General features: G+C 32.2%; 1 protein-coding gene across 1 annotated transcript; it reads right to left on the reverse strand.

The window, feature by feature from the left end:
* Positions 1-5,719: 5,719 nt before the first annotated feature.
* LOC125423907 (nuclear transcription factor Y subunit B-7) lies at positions 5,720-6,597 on the reverse strand. Its single transcript, XM_048479751.2, has one exon. The coding sequence runs from the start codon at positions 6,535-6,537 to the stop codon at positions 5,914-5,916; it is 624 nt and encodes a 207-aa protein (XP_048335708.2). The 5' UTR covers positions 6,538-6,597; the 3' UTR covers positions 5,720-5,913.
* Positions 6,598-21,428: the final 14,831 nt, after the last annotated feature.

Genomic DNA, 21,428 nt, shown 5'->3' on the forward strand with positions numbered 1-21,428 from the left:
CTCCTCATTGATCCTCAAAGGTGGATCTCCTCTTCTCATTCTTGATTCTGTCATGTTAGTATAATAATGCAATAGAAATAAAATAGGACCTTACAATTTCACTCCCTTACATGTTTCACTCAAATGAGGACTCGACACTCGTGTTTGCACACTTGTTTCAGCTTTTACCCTCTTTTAAGCTCACACACTCTTGCCTTTTTTCACTCAATGAGTTATCTCAAAGTTCTAATTAAAACACCCACAAAACAGCAATTAGATCACTAGTATGCTTTAATTAAACTTATCAACAAACAGCAAGCAAAAGGTAGGCAACACCGAAAGAATCCAACAAATCCTAATTTTTTCTGCTTTCTAGACAAGAAAACTCATAAAATAATGGGAAAACGTTGGAATTTTTGAAAACTGCACCAGATGGTAGTAGATTATGAGTTCAAGAATAAAATTCCAGGAAAAGAAATTCAAATACGAACAAGAATCAAAGAGAACAAAAATATAATGTTGGTTGCTGTTCTTGTAATTCAAGTTTTCTATCAAATCCTTTAACTAATTTTAATCCAAATAATTTAGCACTCAAACTCAAATATCCAGCAGTAAAAATAACTCTCCAGAAACTCCAAATATGGAATAAATAATCAACACAGCAGCAGTTACAAGAGATATCCAGCAACAAACTTCAACACCAATTTTCAACAAACCCGAAATTTTTTTTTTTTTATTCGGCTTTACCTCTTCTTTTTTTTTTTTTCACTCAACAGAACATAAACAACTGCAGTAGCAAGAATAATTACCAAAATTACAATTCCAATTCCAAAGCAAACACCAAACTCGTGACCTCCAAATAAACACAAATGTGCAGTTTTTTTTTTTTTAAATGTTGCCGCAAACTTCTTTTCTTTTCTTTTCTTTTTTTTTTTTTTTTTTGAATATATGAATGCAAATATTTAAGACTAAAACAGCAAAGAAAAATCAACAAAAACCAAAATTAACAAGAACAATGATGAAAAACAACCAACAAACTAAGAAACAAAAATACGATAAAACTAGGAAACCTAATTCAACTAGGAATGAATTTTTTTTTTTTTTAAAGATGCAGAACGTGTATGGGATGGATGCAACCTTAACCTAATGCTAAAATTGCAAAATAACACAAAAAAAAAATAAAGCAAATAAAGATAGATCAAACCTGAACAAAATTTAGCTCTGATACCAAATGATACAAACCTAGGACGACCTGCTCCTAAACTTGTATTATATTAGCTCGGATCTTAATTACGTTCAAATTCTAATAGAATTAACCTCAACCCCTAACCAACCTGTGGTTAGAAACCTTGGTATAATGTAGACGCCACAATAGGGGATGGAAAACCTAATGATAAATCAAGCTAAAACAACCAATTCTCTAATGGTGTTTTAGGTGTTCTCAAAGAACAAAGAGATAATTAATTTCACAAGTATTTTCTCAATAAAATCAAAGTTGTATTCTTATTGAAAAATAAGCCTTTAAATAGGCTTTGAAAGAAATAAAATAAACCCTAAAAACCCTAGGTAAAATCGGCCACACACATAAAGAAACCTAGTTGGCCGCAACTATACTTCCTTTCCTAATCTAAGTTTGATTAATTAATTCCTTTATATTAAATTAGGAATTAATTAATTTACAATAAAATAAAAACCTTCCTAAAGTTATTTGTCCAGAAATAAATAAATAAAAGCCCAGAAAGAAATAAAGTCAATCGCAAATTAGGTAACGAGTTGACTTTGACACCTAGGCTGAATTATGTCTTCAACCGAGCTAACTTATGTCTGCCTGATGTCTGAGCTAACTTATGGCCTATCCGAGCTAACTGATGTCTGTCCGAGCTAACTTGTGTCTGGCCGAGCTAACTGATGTCTGTCCGAGCTAAGTTATGTCTGGTCGAGCTAACTGATGTCTGTCCGAGCTAAGTTATGTCTGATCGAGCTAAGTTATGTCTGGCCGAGCTAAGTTACATCCGATGTCCGAAGTCCGAGATCAAACGTCTGAGGTAAGGCTCCGATGTCCGAGACAAGGGTGTCCGATATAAAATGTCCAATGTATGGGTATCCGATGTATCAGCCTCCACCACTTGGATACTTAAAACAAGTCTTTTATCCTTAGGTATGGACAAACCCTTTTGAGAATGAATTACTCTCTGGATAAAGGCAACAAGGTTATCCTTAAACCTCTTAGCTTGAGCCCTAGTGATCGGTTCAGTCTTCATCCGTATCGGATCAGTACCCCAGTGAGTTATCGGTGGTGCGAGCTCGGGCGGGTTCGTATCATACTTGCTCCCTGAAACTTTCCTTTTCTTTTATTCCTTCTAGAAAAATTGTTAATTAGTTTAATTTACCCTTAATGAAGCATCTGACATAACATGTGCTTCATTAATGACAAATTAACCCATTATCACCACTTGTCTTCATCTTGGCCCTTAGGTTACCTTGATTCCCTATCTTGATTAATGATTAAGATTTAATTAGTATCTTCCTTTTGTAAATTCCAAAGTTTAAGTGACGATATCTTTTTACTTATACTTCGGAATCCGAACATAATGTGATATTTGAAATCATCAGATCATGAAGATTTATATGATATCTGCTTACACTATGGAATTCTTAATGGAAATTTTATGGAATCATCAAATAATCTTCTGGGATTTTTAAGAATTTTTTTTTATGCTTGGACCGCTTGGGTTCAAATCTTAGTTCCCAACATACTTCAATCCAAAGAATCCATTTTTATGGTTGTTTTCTTGAAATTCTTCTTCCTTTATATAAATAAAAGAATCCATTTTTATGGTTGTTTTCTTGAAATTCTTCTTCCTTTATATAAATAAATAAATAAATAGATAACTAAGTATATTTACATAACAAATTAACACAAACTAACGAATAAAAAGCTATAAATATGGCATAAAATCATTAATATTTTAGACCTAACAATCTCAAGCTTCTTTTTAGGTCATTCTATCAAATTCAATCATGTGGGGGGATTGTTGGCCAAAATTTGTTTTTAAAACCAAATTATTTTTTTTGTAATAGCCATATTAAATGGCTTATCAATTATATTGAAAGCCTAAATTGTGCAACAGCGATATTAAATGGCACATTTAAAGTGTTACAAAATTTGAACAAATTTGATTTTGTAATGGTTAATTTAATTGCATGATTTAACGGAAATCTTAAATTCCCTACTAGTTGAGTCCTATATATATTGCCTAAACTCTCTTCAATTGAGGGTGTGTGGAGTGAGATAGAACAAAGGGAGAGCAAGAGAAGAAATCTGTAGCTCTCTTCTCATATCCTTTGGAAATATTTTTAGAATTGTCTACGGTCCTTTAGCATGGTAGAGGAAAGAGAATTTCAAGTTTGCCTAGAAAAGCTCCAAGTTGTAACGTTTGAAGCTTATATAGTCTGTTATATCCTGAGAGGTACACATCTAGATTCACTAACACCAGTGAGGAGCGAATCTACTTAAAAATATTGTGCGAAGCATAGGCCCCGAACCCAAAAATTCAATCCTATGTCCAATTTCAATCCAATAGGTTTTTCAATTAATATTTTTTATTAATTTATTTGTTATTTTTATTATTATTATTTGTCCAGATTATCTTTTACAAGCTTTCATATATATATATATAGCTTGTTTTATTTCTGTAATTTATTGTATTCTTTCTTTTCAAACTTTCTGTATAAATTATGCATTATCATTATGCTCTTCATCTTGCTGTATATTATATTTTTTATTATATAACACTTTAGGGGTCAATGAAATTCTCGCTTTATTAAACTATAAAATCAGGTTTGCAAAACTTTTAGAAAAAGAGATTGCACGTGCTAGTGTATTTTTCCCGTTTTAAAAAGGTTCATTAATACGCACTCTAGACCAACATTCAAATCAGTTAAATATTATTTAACTTTGTCAAATTTTTCCAACCCTTTTTTTTAATATATATTGAAATTGCAGTATCCAAATTTCAAGAAACAATCGTTGTAGCTGTATGGACAATTTTTCAACATTAAAATTTCACTAAAAATTTGTGGTCCTATTACATTCAACATGATATGCTAATATACATTGATTTCCTAAACAGTGATAAATAATTTTAGCAGTACAAATGCTAGCCAAATTGCATGTGCACGCCTTTGGCCAAGAGGTTGGGTGAAGATCCACCCTTTCCCTAATTGTAATAAAAAATAATGCTAGCCAAATTGATGCTTATCGATTTAAAAATGTTATAAACTGATCAATTATTTGTGTTTGGTTTTCTTCTAACCATTTTCTAAGACTCGTATGGAAATAAAAAAATAAAAAAATAAAATAAAATAAAATCTATTTCCTAAGACTTTAATTTATAGCTTTATATTATTGCTAAAACCAGAATTATGTTGAAACGCAAATAATTATTGGTTAAAAAAAGTAATGAATTTAAAACTAAAATCCTACTTGGAATGCAGCAATTATAAGCATAAACATTTGTAACGTCATCATATTTTTATTATAAAAAGAGAAATAGTTTTTGAGACATTATATATATATATAGATATATATATATATATATATATATATATATATATATATATATATATATATATATATATATAAATATGTGCTTTGCGTGTCAATAGTGCCGTGGAAATGATAACATTTCATTGTTTTACCGGTTAAAGATTTAGAATAATCTAAATAAGCGACCTTAAATGGCTCTTTTTGTTTTTCATGATGTTAAAACAATATTTATTTATCCACCAGTATTGAATTATTATTTCTCTCAAAAAAGTAAGCTATTGAGAAATGGATCATTATATTTATATCACTTTTATTCTTCCTCTGATATGTAAACCCAACTTCTTTCGTGTTTATTTTGAATCTTTACATTGTCAAGTTTTAAACCATGAACCTATAGAGGAATAATGCGTGTTATAAATATAAATATAATGATGATCATCTTCCAATTGGTTGATTTTTGGGGAAAAAAGATAATTCAACATAGTATTAAAATAAAAGATACGATTTAAATTCAAAACTTGATAATTTTATCTAAAAATAAAAATAAAACAGAATAAAAATCACATGTAAAAACTCAAAAGAGCTGGTCTACATATGAGAAGAAATGTTGAGATGAACCTCCTCCTCATGGCTTAAGCAAAGAGATGGTAATTCAACAACAGGCAAAGAGTTTTGATGTGTTGACAAGATCCTTATTCATAGAAAGCTTTAATTTTCATACTTATGCTAATTGTTGATTCAATTTATGCAAGGCGAAAATGAGCATTTGGATAGTCTTAGCTCTTGAACATACATTAGACAATAAAAATAAATAAATAAATTTTGAAATAGCTATAAGTTCCATTTTAAGTTTGGATAATATATATATATATATATGAAACTAAATATCAGCCAACAAAATAATGAAATCACATTTTATTATATGATTTGGTAAATAATTTGGTATTCATAGTATTATTGATATAATCAAATCTATAAAATTATCCTAAGATCTTTAATATTATAAATATTGAATTTGCTTGGGTTTCTTTAATTTAGTCGGGTCCGTATATCTTTTAAAATTAAATATAAATGGTTAATCTCATAGACTTGTTATATAACGTTCAAGAAAAAAAAAATCCATATATTCCCAAATAGAGAGAGGCATGAATTATATGTACTTCCTAACGAACATAAAAGAGAAACGTTTCGAGCCGAATATTCAAATAATTAATAAACATTTACATATTAACATATATTAAATTACAATGTATTCATATATATATGTATCACACATTAAGTATAATATATAGTATCTTATATATAAGAGTTCCCTATATATCCAGAACAAATAAAAAAAAGAAAAAAAAATCAAAAACGTTGGTTTTGGTATATAATAAATTTTCTTACCAATGCACTGAATCAATCTGGTCCTGTGGTTGCAACTGTTTTTGAATGGAACTGGGGGAGAAAGCGAAAGAAAATGTGGGATCTCCAGTCATGAAAGATGGCTGAGACATAAGATTTGTGGAAGTATATACATTACTATAACTTATACTTTGTTCTTGCTCTTGTTGATGTTGTTGTTGCATCCGATTTTGCTCCGTGGACGACGACGTTCTTTGTTGCTTTGGAGTATTAACCTTCTCGCCTTCAATCTCTCTGTACTTTTCGAGGTACACCTTTAGAGGGCTTACATAGTCTTCAAACCCTAAGGTGGTAATAGCCCATATGATATCATCGCCATTGATAGTCTTCCTCTTTTCTCTTTGGCATTTATCAGAAGCCTCGCCAGTGACAAAGCTAATGAACTCCGACACACATTCTTGTACAGTTTCTTTGGCATCCTTGGAGATTTTTCCATTACCAGGAATCACTTTCTTCATTATCCGGCCTACATTTGCTATGGGAAGAAACCTATCTTGTTCTTTGTTGTTATGATGGTGGTGGTGGTTGTTCGTGTTACTTTTTAAACACGGGCTTTCCGGGCTTTCTTCATGAGGCCTATTACCATGGTTTTCTTCCTCCATATATATATATATATATATATATTTTTCACTTATCAGTTTCTTTTGTATGTGTGTGTGTATTAAAGAGAGATTTAGGCTGATGGTTTTGGATATTGGATTTGTTAAAGAGGGTTTAGAATAAATGGAAAGACAAAGCATGAAAATAGGCAAGTGAAGAGGGGAAATAAAAGGAAAAGCTTGGTTGATTTTTCACCTGCAAAAAGGTCCCCTGGGACTCGCTCCCTGTGTGGAGAAGGAAAACTAACTGTCATGACCTAATCTGATAACTAACTGCTTTCTCCAACTAAAAATGAGTGTTTAATTACAAAAAAATCCTTAATTTGGTTTTCATCCAGTTGATTTTTTTTACTTTTAATGACTGCAAAAGACCATTGAGATAAGACATGTTTTTTTTATTTTTGACTAAAATTAGTTATCAGCTTTTTTGATAAACCAAAAAAAAATTTTTTTTTTTTTGGGTTAACTAATAAAAATAAAAATAAAAGAAAGATTAGTTATCAATTTAAGTATTGGTGTAATGGTGCATTAGTAATCTCTCCCTCTTATATTGTATAAATAAATAGATAACGTTTCAATGTGTATCGATAAAGATATAATATAAATGGAATTGTTACAAAAATAGCAAGGTGGTTCTTTTCACCATTCAAATTTTGATACCCACACCCTATTTTATACATACTAATTTTTATTTAATTTTTACTATTTACACTAATCATTTATACCTAGTTTACCCTTAAATATAACTAAACACATACATCAAATTTTATTACCGCTAATTCCTTTTTAAAATAAATTCATATATTACACTACAATCCTAATTCCCAAATCCTCAAATCCCCTTCATCTTCAACAATCCCTATGGTATTTATTCTTATATGCAGGAGCTAAGAATGTCTAAACCTTCAATCATATTCATTGATTAGCTTGTTCTTTGTTCACCACCAATCAATTTTCTTGCTTCTTCTTTCTTTTTCTCCGTTCTCTCTTTTTCTGCAAAAACAACTATAAATTAAAATGGAAGAAAGCTTTTTAACTGGATTCTGTGATTTTCATCTTCAACAATCTCTCTTGGATTAGTTCTTCTACAAAATGTACTTCTTTCTTTTCCTTTTGTTTTTTTCTTTTTTCTTTTTTTTTTTATATTTTAGTCCGTTATATATAACCCAGACAGATATATCTCTATTTGGATTATATAACCCAGATATAACTGTATAGTCCGATATATGTAACCTGAACGAATATAATTTGTCCGAATTATGTATTGGACGACTTCATTTCATCCAAATTACGTAACCAAGATATGACTACGTAGTTTGGTATATATAACTTGGATGAATACAATTCATCCGGGTTATATATACGGGACAGCTTCACAAATATTTGTGTTTTCATCCATATTATATATCCCAGATATGACTAAAGTAGTCCGGTAGATATAATTCAGATATGTTCAATTCATCAGGGCTATATATACTGAATGACTTTATAAATCGTTCAAACAATTATTTTCTCCAGTATATAGCACTAGATGTGATCAAACCGTTCGAGGTATATATAAAACAAGCAACTTCATAGTGAATATGAAGAAAACAATTGGTTGGAAGGCCAAGTAGAATGAAAATTAAGCAAAAAAAGATAATAAAAAGAAACATACTGAGAAAGTAAATTAATAATAAAAAGAAAGATAAATACATATAATTTTAGGATTAAAAGGAATGATTTGCCAATTATTTTTGTTGATTTTTTCCTCTTCATAGCTAAACTCCATTTTCTCCATTTTAAAAATTTATTTGCTTATTTTTTTCTAAAAATCTATTGTAGTGTACGAACAATTTAGTTTTTTAGTTTATATATTTGAGGATATTTGTAACTTTTTAACAAAAGATTTTTTGGAATATTAAAAATGTAGTATAAGTGTCAAAATTTGTAGTGTGAATAGAATCAACCAAATAGCAATGGTGAATTCCTAATTTTGCTCCTCTGAATCATTCGATAAAGAAATTATTGACAATTTTGCTCTGTCCAATTGTGTAATTAGCATTAATTAAACAATACTATTTATCTTTTTCGAAGAAAAGAAAACATTATTATTCATTATTATTGGTGATAAATAATTGATTTTATTTAATTTTAGAAAAAAAATTGAAAAATGGCAACTTATAGCATTTATGTATATACAAAACCAACAATATCAATGGCCACGCCACTGATGATTTTATCACCAGTAATGGTTAGTAGAGTATTTGAAATTCATTAGGTAAAAAAATGGGAAGAAACAAAAACGTAAATGAAGTACAAAATTATCAATACCTTTCGGTATTAATCTCTAAATAGCACCATTAGGTATGGTTAGAAAATTTAAGAAAAGTACAGTATAATACATATATGTATATATGTACATATTTTTGAAAAAAAAAATTCGCATTATGCATCAATTTCAAATGTATGGAAAAATACGTGTTTTTGTTTAAGGGCAAAGTTTAAAATACGTATTAAACATATTATCTTATTATACCAGTAAACAAAGTGTATTTTAGAAAAAATAAATAATTTTAATTTTTTTCTCTTTTACCAAAACATAAAAAAATGTGTTTAAGAATTTTTTTAAATTTTATTATTGTAATTATTTATGTTCATATGTTATGATATAAATATTATACACCAATTCATTGTGTGTAGATTATGAGATTTCATTATACCGAGCCAATTCCAATAGACTTATTTTTAAATCAAAAATTTTTCCATATTTTTAAATAAATAAAACAATTTATACATGAACATATCTTTTATGTATTTTTACCGTTTCATATTTAACTAACTATGCCATTAGGTAATTGATCCACAAAAATGGAATCATACCCCTTAAAATTTAGCCCAATTAATGTATGAACAACTCTGTTAATTAGTTTTTTTCCACCCCTTTTGGCATATCAGTTGCCCATAGTGCTCCTATCAATAAGTTTTACTTTTTTATCACCTTGTTTATACCATTATTTTTGATAAAATAAAAAATATGGTTGAAAATAATATATTCCAAGATGAAAATAGTATTTAATATTATCTAGATTTTTTATTTATTTTTTTTTATCTAAATTAAATTATCAAATAGATTTTATTTTTATCCTGTTTATTTAGATTATTTTAGATTATTGTATGAGTATTTCTAGTTCCAATACCAAAATATCTATACACATTTCCATATCTATTAAATATACGAAAATACCCCTAATATTCTTTTAAAATCTCAATCATTAAAATTTCATTTTTTTTTTTATCTTTTTATTTTCTGAGCTTCTCCCCTCTAAAACAGCAGCCACCGCTCGTGACTACTGCCACTTTGTCCCTTCTTTTTTCTTTTTTTTTGGAAAAAATAAATATTGTATTCTTTTACTGTTGATTCATTAAATAATCTTTTTTACTTCAAAGATCATCCACCACCTGAACTGAAGAGGGATAGTAACTGTATCAAAAAGTTGGATCTGGATTTTTAAAGGGCATATGCCAACTGTATATCAGCCATTGATTTTTTTTTTATATAAAAAAAATAAAACAACGTTTTTTTAAAAAAATAAAAATAAAAATAAACTAACATAAAGGGACAGTGGTGGCCGGAAGTATGCGAGAACCTATTGCCCCATGCCATCAATTTGTTTTAATGGCTACTGCAGAAATAAGAAATATTATACATATATAGTTTTAAAAAAAAAATTCAAAAAAGGGTAATTTGGATAATTAAAATATAGGGACTGTATAGAATTTAAATGAAATTGTGAAAAAAATCACTCTTATTGTATAGCTTTTATTTTTATCTATTTATTTAGTAGTTTTTTATTCCAAAAGGACTTTGGTTTAGAATTCTATATAAAAGGTTTTGCAGAAGACAGAAGAGAGCTCTAAACGCTGCGCAATAACCCTTTTCAGAATATCTATCCAACTTTAGTCTAGTAGTTTTCAGTTTTCTTAGTTTTATTTTCATTGTCTTTCAAAAGCTTTAAGATATTTCTATTTGAGTTAGACTCCTATGCATTTCTGTTTCTTCTACTTTGCTTTTATCTTTATCGCACTTCTACTCTTTTTTATTTTTGGGACGCTCACATTTTCCTTTATATAGACTACAACATTTTGGTTAATTTTTTGTAATCAGCATTTTTGTTGACACATCAGATTTGTTGGCACGTTTGATGGGATATTGACAAAACAAGCTAGGAACAATGTCATCTCTTGATCAAAATTTTGAGTGTTTGCGCCAAAATAATGAAGTGTTGCATCAAAGTGTTGACCAGATTAACCAACAGGTTCAAAAATTTGGAAATTTTTTATTTGATTTTTAGGCTTCACAAGGTTATTATGAGATAACAGCAGATATGAAGAGAATGATAATTGTTCATTAATCACATAAACGTTTATATACAAGAAGTGCGATATAGAAGTTGTATGAGATCAACTCTGATAGCTAACTATCTATATACACGTGATAAGGATGACTACATAAGAGTTATAACAACAGATAAGTACAACAAAAGAAGCATTGATCATATTGCCTTATTATGCCCCCTTAAGATTGAGGGTCCATCTAGGACACGAACCTTGTGTCTTAAAGACTAAAATGTGTACTTAGACAAGGGCTTGGTGAGAGAATCAGCAAGTTGGTCTTTGTTTGAGACCTAGGAAACCCAAATGGTCCCATCATGTACTTCGTCACAATAGATTGTGGGAATCATAGTGGACTGAATGTGAAGTTCATTAAGAAGAAAGATAAGCTAGCAAAATTCTAAAGTTGTATGAGCAACAGCACAATTTCAACTTCAATAGAAGAACAAGATACTAGTTGTTGTTTTCATGATAACCAAGATATTGGGTTACTACCAAGAAACACAATGTAACCAGTTGAGAAATGCAGTCATCATAATTCCCAACCCATTCTGCATCAAAGAAAACATGCAATGTAAAAGGACAATGCTCTTTGAGAAGGAGGCCATAGGAGACAGTGCTATGAAGGTAACGGAGAAGACATTTAGCTGCTGTCCAGTGAACATTAGTGAGCTTATGCATGAATAAGATAGTTTATTGATAGGGAATGCAATGTCTGGAAAAGTCAAAGAGAGATATTGTAAACAACCAACAACTTTGTGATATTGGGTGGCAGAAACAAGTGGACTTGGAAGCATCGGGATAGCTATACCATTAACAGTGGCCATACCATCCTGGTCCAAAATGTCAAGTATATATTTAGGTTGAGATAGGAACAAACCTAAAGCTGAAGGACACACTTCAATCCCAAGGAAATAATGGAGATCATCAAGATCCTTAATTAAGAACCGAGCGAAGAGAGATGAGACAAACCAGTTAAGAAGAAGAGGATTACTTCCTATGAGGACAATGTCATTAACCTAGACCGGTAGATACATTGTACATCCTTGATGGTGATAAATAACTAGAAATGTATCAGCATAAGAATTCTTGAAGCCGTAAGAAAGAAGGAAATCCTTTAAGGTTTGAAATCATGCCTATTGTGCTTGCTTGAGACCGTATAGTGCTTTATGCAATTCACACACATAGGATGGATTCTGAGAGTCGACAAATCCTGGTGGTTGGGACATGTAAACTTCTTATGTAAATGAACCATGAAGGAAAGCATTGTTTATATCCAACTGCCAAAGTGGCCAATTTTGAGAGAGAGCAACACACAAAACCACACGAATGGTGGCTAACTTCACAATAGACACTGTGTAGTCAACACCCTGTCATTGTTGAAAACCTTTAGCAACGAGACGGGCCTTGTAACGTTGCACCGAACCATATGGGTTTCATTTTATTCAAAAAATCTGCTTACAATCGACAACATTTTGTGAAGAAGTAGGAGGAACCAGCTTCCAGGTAGGGTTTTGAAGCAGAGCCTGGTATTCGAATTCCATTGCTTGATGCCAATGAGGAGACTTAAGAGGAGGACGACCTGCTATTCTTGGCTCCATATCAAACTCTGGTGAGTGCTTAGAGGTAACAAATAAATCTAAAAGAATTTTAGGTTTGAAAATTTGATTAAAAGCTTTAACTCATGGAATGTGTGTGTTTAGGTAGAGCCGAAGGTAAAGATTGAGAATGGCTATCGGGAAGTGAGGTTTGTGAAGTGGAAACAGATGTGGTGTCACGGGATTCATGGTGAGTGACATTTGAACGCCACAATCCATGCATGGAAGATGGGAATAGATAGATGTGACGGTATAAGAGGGATGTGAGATAGTACAATGATGCTGTCAAAATAAAGCTAAGAGAGATGGAGAGATAGTAGAAGAGACGGGTTCGTAGTGACATATGGGAGAGGATTGACTAGAAGGTAAGCTAAAGATAAAATCAGAAGTAGTGTCAAGTGTATTGGGAGAAGAAGTTTGAAAGAATGAAGGAGTTTTATTTGGAAAAATTTGCTCCACAAACACCATGTGCCATGAGTGATAGACTTTACTACTAAGAGGATCAAAACACGCATGGCCACTTTGGGAATGGAGTGGGCCCAAATTGACACATGGTGTGGATTGAATGTATAATTTATTAGTAGAATAGGATTTTAGCCATGGGTAATAAAGACACCCAATAATTTTTAAATTCGTATAATTAGGAGGTCTTTGAAATGAAATTTCAAAAGGAGATTTATTTCCTAAAGTGGGAATTATTAATTGACTAATTAGATAGGAAGTAGTATAAAAGGCATAAGTCCAAAATGTTTTAGATAGACTAGCCTAAGATAAAAGAGTTAACCCAGTTTCACAAATATACCGATGGCGTCATTCAGCATATCCATTCTGTTAAGGAGTGAGGAGTGATGAGGAAGTGATTGATACCATTGGTTTGAAAGAAGGATTTTAATTTAAGGAATCCACCTTCATTATCAGAATAAAAGGAGATACTAGATAATTGAAAAAAAAATTCAACCATAAGTTTAAATGTTATAAAAGTATTAGTAACATCATATTTGGATTTTAAAGGAAATAGCCAAACATACTTAGAAAAGTGATCCACAAAAATAATGTATACATCTGAATAAATAAGCTGTAAAGGTTATGAACTAGTAAAAAAAGATAGACCAAATGGTAGTATGCGAGATTTATTGCATCGATAGGAATCACAAACAAATTTATTCATAGAAGAGAGTATTTGGATATAAGCTAACGAAGGATATTGTCATATGGGTGTCAAAGTCGTTGATGCCAATATTGGATACTTGTTTTGATAGCAAAAAAGCTAACATAGGAGATGGAATTTTGGAAAACATGGATGGGCCCTTGACAGACTGCACCATTAAGAGGTCCCTTGAGGATCACCATGCTTGTCCGTAGATCCTTCACAAAGAAACCATTTGAGAAAAACTCAATAGACATTATTAGAATTACATAATTGTGAGACTAACAATATATTACATTTCATCTATGGGACACATAGAACATCTTGTAATAAAAATGAGTTAGAGGGAGAAGAAAAAGTGGCATTACCGGTGTGAGTAATGGGTAATTTATAACTATTGCCTATTGCAATCTCATTAGTTCCATCATATTCTGAGTGCATGGACAGATTTTGAAGGTCTGTAGAGATGTGATGAGAAGCCCCTAAATTCAATAGCCAAAAGGGAGTAGTGGATGAATGTGATGGAGGTGGTCCAAGGATAAAGCTTGTCCCATAAGCCTTGGAGTAGGTGGAAAAGAAGGCTACTGTTGAGGAGTGCAAATCAATTGTCCACATAGCAAGGGATAGAATCTAGCTGAGTGACATTGAACCGAGCACAATTGACACCTACCTTTGCACAAGACTGAAGAATTGGTCAGACGAGAAACTGGACTATTTGAAACAGCCGTGTTAAATATGGGTTTATGAAAGAATGAAGCAGCATTACTGTGATGAGATTGATCACTAGAGTTATTATTCTTAGTGGAAGAGAATCAGTTGGCCGTGTTTACCGTCATGGAAAATCTTTAGATTTTGTTTCAATTCATTTTTTGTAGTTGTCATGCTCCACCAATTTTTCATAGAGTTCTTCAAATGAAATTGACATGTCTCTTATTCAAAAGGTAGCAAAACTAGTTTCGAAGTAATTGGAAAACCCATTGATGATATATAAGGTGAGATCATCATTGCTAACAAGATTATCAATCAAAGAAAGCTCATCTGCAGTAAGTTTAACATTCTGTAAATATTCCATGATTGGGTATGTGCTTTGGGAGCGAATAAGCTATTCACGAAGTCTCATTAACCTCAACCTAGACAGTTTGGCGAATATGAGGGCAAGTTTTTGCCATGCTTCTCTAGATGTTTCTTCTACTTTGCTTTGATTTTTGTTGCACTTCAACTCTATTTTATTTTTAGGATGCTCGTATTTTCTTTTACAGAGACATAGCAGTATTTTGGTTAATTTTTTTTAATCAACACACCTACTTCATAATCAAAGACAATTGATTCATCATCTTAGCTCTCTTTCTCTCTAAGGTGGGTGTAAATTTGGGGATCTTTCCATTCAGTTGGTGTGAGATAACATTGGCCAATCCCAAACTCTATTTTTACTGGTGTTGAGTCCAAACAACATGCAAATATTCAATTTACCACCATAATTACATAGATTTTGACAAATATCAACTAAAATTTTTCAACTATTTTTCAAATTTAAGGGTTATATATTGTTGCTTCCCTCAACAATGTAGCCTCCTCAATTCTACGTCTATGTCCTTTTGCCACAATCCTGGACTGGTTTTTTTTTTATATTTCTAACTTTGTTAATACAGAATTATGTGAGATAAATGGGTAATGTGGAAGGACACCTAAGAAAAACATAAATAAAACAAATAATAGTTAGGTTGCATAGGGAATAGACAAACTTATCCAATATAAAAAAAAAAAAACTAATAGGATGGGAAAGTTTCATGAATTGGGCTAACCTCAAGGCCATGTTTGTTACCCCGGACTGACCAAGTCAGGACAGGCCACAATCCCAATCCAGTGTTTAGGAAGCAAAATGGAGAACAGGATAAACTTATCCTGTTGAACAACTTATCCCCTTCAAAGGGGACTAACCTGACCCATCGAAACACTTGGGTCACTTTTGTCTTGCTTTCTCGAAGAAGCTCTCATCCTCTCGTCCACTTAAAGGGGACAAGTCACAGTCCCAATCCGGTGTTTGGGAAGCAAAATAGAGAGCAGGACAAACTTATCCTGTTGATCAACTTATCCCCTTCGAAAGGGGACTAACTTGACCCATTGAAACACTTAGGTCACTTTTGTCCTACTCTCTCGAAGAAGTTCTCATCCTCTCGTCCACTCAAAGGTGTCTCTCACTGGACCATTTGCTGCCTACCTTTGATTTCTTGCTGAACCATTCTCCGCCTCTCTTCGATTTGAAACCCCCAGTGAGTACTGTTCTTCTTCTTCGATCTGTTCGGTTTCCTTCTTCTTCTTCTTCGTTGATCTATGTCTTCTTTTTATTCTGTGTTCTTCGTCTTCATCTGTGTCTTCTTCGAGTACTGTTCTTCTTCTTCGATTTGTTCATTTTCCTTCTTCTTCTTCTTCGTTGATCTATGTCTTCTTATTCTTCTGTGTTCTTCTTCATCTTATTCTTCTTCGAACTTCCATCTCCTTCTTCTATGTTTTTCTTCTTCTTTTTCTTCGATCTTCCATGTTTCGCATTCTTCTTCTTCTTTTTCTTCGTTTTTCAAGTGATTTATTTACCTGAAAAAATTAGGGCTTTTATTTATATTCATGTGATTTGTTGATCTACATGTTAGGGCTTCCATCTATAAATTGGGGCTTGATTTTCACAAGGAAGAAGGCTTAATTTCGGAGGCTTAACTAGATCTACAGCATGAGTTTGGAAGGTAAGTTTTCTCTTTTTGTCCATATGATGAAAGTTTTCATTTTTAAAAGTTCTGGATATGTTCTTATGCATTTTCCTATTTCCATATGTGACAAAAGTGCAATGCCCTGATTGAAATGTATGCAAAATGTGGCTGCATCGGTTCAACTTTGCAGTGTTTAATCAGATGTTGAAGAAGGTTGTAATTTCTTGGAGTATCATAATTGGAGGGTTGGCAAATCATGGTGAGACTTGGAAGCAATTGAACTCTTCCAAGATATGCAGAGAGCAAGGATTGAACCTAATGACATTACATTTCTTAGTCTTCTATCCGCCTGCAGGCATGCTGGTTTTTGGAATGAGGGGTTAAGGTACTTTGATTCCATGAAAAAAGATTATCAATTAGAGCTATAAATTGAGCATTATGGTTGTTTGGTTGATCTTCTTGGAAGATTAGGACGACTTGATCATGCTCTAAAGGTAGTAAAGAAGATGCCGATGAAGCCAGATGCAAAGATGTGGGGTTCCATGTTAAATTCTTGTAGGACTCATTGCAATGTTGAGATTGCTCTTGTTGCAATGAAGCAACTTTCAAAGCTTGAACCAGATGATACAAGGAACTATGTGTTGCTGTCTAATATTTATGCAGATATTGGGAAGTGGGAGAGTGTGTCAAAGATTAGGAAACTCATATAAGGAGTAAGAGAATGAAGAAAACCCTCAAATGCAGCTTGATTGACATGCGTACCGTTGTAGAAAGAAATTAAGAGCTTGTAAAATTAAGATTAGATGGAGAACTTTAGAACATAGCCAACCATAATGTTTCTTGTGCTGTCTATTTTGTTTTTTTCCATGTAAATAGTAACAATATTTTCCAGAAATTTGGCTTATCCTATAATTCTATGTTGGCTCATCATGTTTCATAGTGTTAATGTTATGTTTTATTTTATATTTTTTGATATCACAGAATGGCATTGTTTATTTTGCAAAGCTTGGAAAGCTTATTTTAATTGTTTCACTTTTAAAAATTAATTATTTTAAATAATTATAAAATAGTCCAGTCCAGTTTGATCCTGCATCAAACACGATACAATTAATTCATCATTCAATCCAAAACTATGTCAAACATAGGATTATACTATTCTATTATGTTTAGTCCTGTCCGGTCCGAACCTATCATGTCTGATCCGATCCGATTCAGATCTGTCCTGCGTACCAAACGCCACCCAAGATGTCAAGACAAAAAGCCAGATCAATTAACTACATCAGTCCCAAATCTTGACAGGATAATTATGATTAATACGGCTTTCGTAGTCCATTTGAGGACATTTACCCTTTGGATACAAAACATTAGATTTTTGTCCATTTAACTGTTCACTGCGTATGGAATTTTCCTTTAAGCTTTTGAACATCTTGACAATCCCGACAATAACATTGTCTTCAACCTCACTACACTCAGATTTTTGAAAATTGATCTACCATTTTTTTCACCTTCTAATTTAATTTTTGTTTTCATATAACTCTTCCAACACAAGAAATTTAACTAAGAAAAATAAAATATTCATTTGAAGATCCTTTTTGATATTTTTGCATAAGGTCCAACGTTAACATCCATTCCCACGAAGACTCAGCATTGCTCTTTCTGTTTATATCTCATTCTCATTTATTTAAAAATAAAATAAAAAAAAACCTCAATCTAATAAATTTTCCTGGAAAATTCATTAAAATTTCCCCAAAAAAACTTGAGAGTAAGAATAAATAAATAAATAAATAAACAAATAAATCAGATGAATCAAATGAGTTTCAAAATATAAATAATACCTTGGGATTGCCAATTAAGATGGGTAACTCGTAATCAACCTTCCCTTCCATAACCCTCCAAGCAAGTGGGAGTAGATGTAAGAAAGACAAATCCCAACCCTTAGACATAAAATATGCAACCATTTTTCAGTTTAAAAATCCCCACATCCAAAAAAGAGATTTTCTATTTCAGATCGAAAGTTTTTTTTATAGATAACAATACACTTTTTTTCTTCCTTTAAAAAATCTCCAATTTTTAACGTAGAGATCTATATTTAAGATTGGAATGTAAGGATCCCTATTTAAGATTAAGATTTTTTTTTAATTTTTTTTGTTTTGGAAGAGAACAAGCCAATTTTCTTTCCTTTAAAAAAAGCCTAACTTCTAAGATAGGATTTCTATTCAAGCCAATTTTTTTGTTTGCTGAGAATAAGCCATTTTTTTTCTTTTAAAAAATTTGAACGTCTAATGTAGAGATTCTTATTTAAAATTGGAATGTAAAAATCCTAATTTAAAATCGAAATTTTTCTTACAGAGAATAAGCTTCTTCTTTTTTTTCCCTCTAAAAATCTCAACTCTGAATGTATAAATCCCTATTTAAAATCAATTTTTTTTTTTTGGCAGATAATAAGCCATTCTTAAAATTTTTTTTAAAAAAAAAAAATCCCAACTTTTAATATAGGATTGCCTATTTAAGATCGGGATTTTTATGCTAAAGAAGGCCCAACTACCCAATTCCATCATGTTACCAAACTCCCACATTATTTTTTATTTTTATTTTTTCTTTAAAAAACATGAATGAGATCGGTGATGTGGTTAACAGATGTAAAAGGATGACGATGATGATTAAAAAAATTTTTGGGCGGAGAGCTTGGGGGATGCATCAGAAGAATTTTGACAGAGGTCATTGGCTTCTTGATTCCACGGTGGTGGCTGTGTATGTACACATGCTCTGAACCTGGACGCTAGAAAAGACGGCTAGCCAGATATTCACAATGAGTTGCCCAAAAATATCTTCCCCAAAAAAACACCAAAAATGGTTAAGAGAAGAGAGCTATCAAGCAAAATCAATCACATAGATCTGGCCAAAAATCAATCAACAAACGTAGAAAAAACATATATATATAAAAAAAAAAAAAAAAAAAAAAAGTGTAACCATACAAGGAGTTCCACCAAAGGAATCAATCCAACTAATGATTGCAAAATACCGTTTGAATATAATTTTCCTAATTAACTATTATATTAGGAAAATACCATTCAATTTTTGAATTAATTTAATTTCTTTATTTCGCACTCAATGTATCTATTTGTACTGCTGATTACACCTAGAAAAAAAAAATACCCACAATAAACCAAGAGATTTTAATTTGATAATCAACTAATCTTCAATTGTCTTATGGAAAAAAAGAAAATCTACAATGGTTTGTCATAGGAGAGAGAAATAAAAGATGTTTTTTTTAGTTCGGTTATCAAAGAAGAGAGAAATCAGAAAGAGAAATGTCAAATGAGAGAGAGATAAGATAGAAAAATAAAAGAGAATCTGAAATTGAAGAAAAAGGGTATTTTGAAAAACACCTGTACATAAGAAAGTTAAAATGGTGTCACACTCCTACAATTTATATTTTATACAATGAAAATCAGACAATGCAGCACCAAAAGTCTCCGGTCAATACCAGTCTTTCTACTGTCTAAATTCCCTTGTATCAACTAATCTAATACCAATTCACACTTTTAAAGTTCACCAACAAGAACTATTCTCACAAGTCTCGCACACAGACAATATAATTATGATTTTTTCACTATATGAAGGTTATCAACGAAAATGCTTGCCCCATCTATAGATCCTTATAGTCATTACAATCCACGTCTTACAACAAACTCACCCAATAGCATCACCCACTCAGTAGCCTAAAGTTTGATCTTGTACCAAGATCCAACCAATAACCCAGCTCTCTATCCGCATCTTGATCTATGCATATCCAAAATACCACATAACTTTGAAAAATGCATAAAAGCATTGTACTAACATACTATTCCAGGAAGCAACCCAAGATCCAAAGCTTACGTACAAATGCCGCACAATGGCACGATATTGCGCCATTTGTACCTATTATCTTCTAATCTCTTGAGCGAGGTAGAACCCAATCTCCAGCTCCATGGCACACTTTTCACAACCCATTAAAACAAAAGCCACGTGCATCTCCACCATCACTCGTAGAAGATGGTATAGCAGATGCTACGCTGAACCTCTCTGGCAAGGGAATGACGCACAATATAAGCACATCGTACACAATGATACTATCCTCAGAACTACTTATCCCTCACAAACAATAAAACATTACTTTCGTAGCACTTATACCCACCACATGGGCTTGCCCATTGCCCACACGATGCTCATTAGACCAAGGGGAATCTCCATAGGAACTAGTCCCTCAGATTTCGGACAGGGACTTCTATAAAGATCTTTCCACTCATTCATCATACTCAAAGTCGAAGTCACGGCATGGGGGCGTGTTCTCATCTAAGAAAGATGTAAAGTGCTCGCGGAGCGCACTTGCGAAGCAAGTGAAGGACCGATCCTTTTGCGCCAGTACTGTTGCGAGACTGGTACTTGGCGGCTCGACTTCTTTAGCCACTTCCGCATCTGTCGTATTCGGGAGGCACTTTTCTTTCTACTTCCCTCGTGCTAAAGCTAGAATAAGTCACCCTGCCAGAAAGGATAGACCCTGACTGAAAGGAAAGGAGAAGGGACGAGTGGCTCTGATAGCACATAGAAGTGAATGTAGATACATTTTGATTCTTTTTTTTTTTCGTTCTCTTCGATAAAGCATTAAGCATAACAAACATTTCATTAAAAAAAAAAGCCGATAGAAAATACTAATGAAAAATCCGTGTTTGTACAGAACCAATCTTCACTTTTCTTTTTCCGTAACGGATTAAAAAAAGCGTTCCCAAGGACTAGCAAAATCAAAATAGCGAAATTCTTGGGTCATCTCAATGGGTTCAGAAACCACGCTTACCTATTTCCTTGTATTCTACGCTTTAACTGGAACCAGTGCTTTTAGAGTGACTTTCCCACCCTGCATTACCAGACCCGTCTTACCTTTCCTTTCTTGCCAATGCCCGGAAGAATTGGACAAATAGACCTTACCTTGATAAGGGCAGGAATTTCCTTGCTCTAGTCAAGTAGCTGGTCCTAAGGATAGTGGAGAGTCAAACACCAACTACTCCCCTAAAAAGCTTCTTTAGCCATTTCTTTATT

The sequence above is a fragment of the Ziziphus jujuba genome, chromosome 7 (assembly GCF_031755915.1).
Source record: "Ziziphus jujuba cultivar Dongzao chromosome 7, ASM3175591v1".
NCBI classification, from domain to species: Eukaryota; Viridiplantae; Streptophyta; class Magnoliopsida; order Rosales; family Rhamnaceae; genus Ziziphus; species Ziziphus jujuba.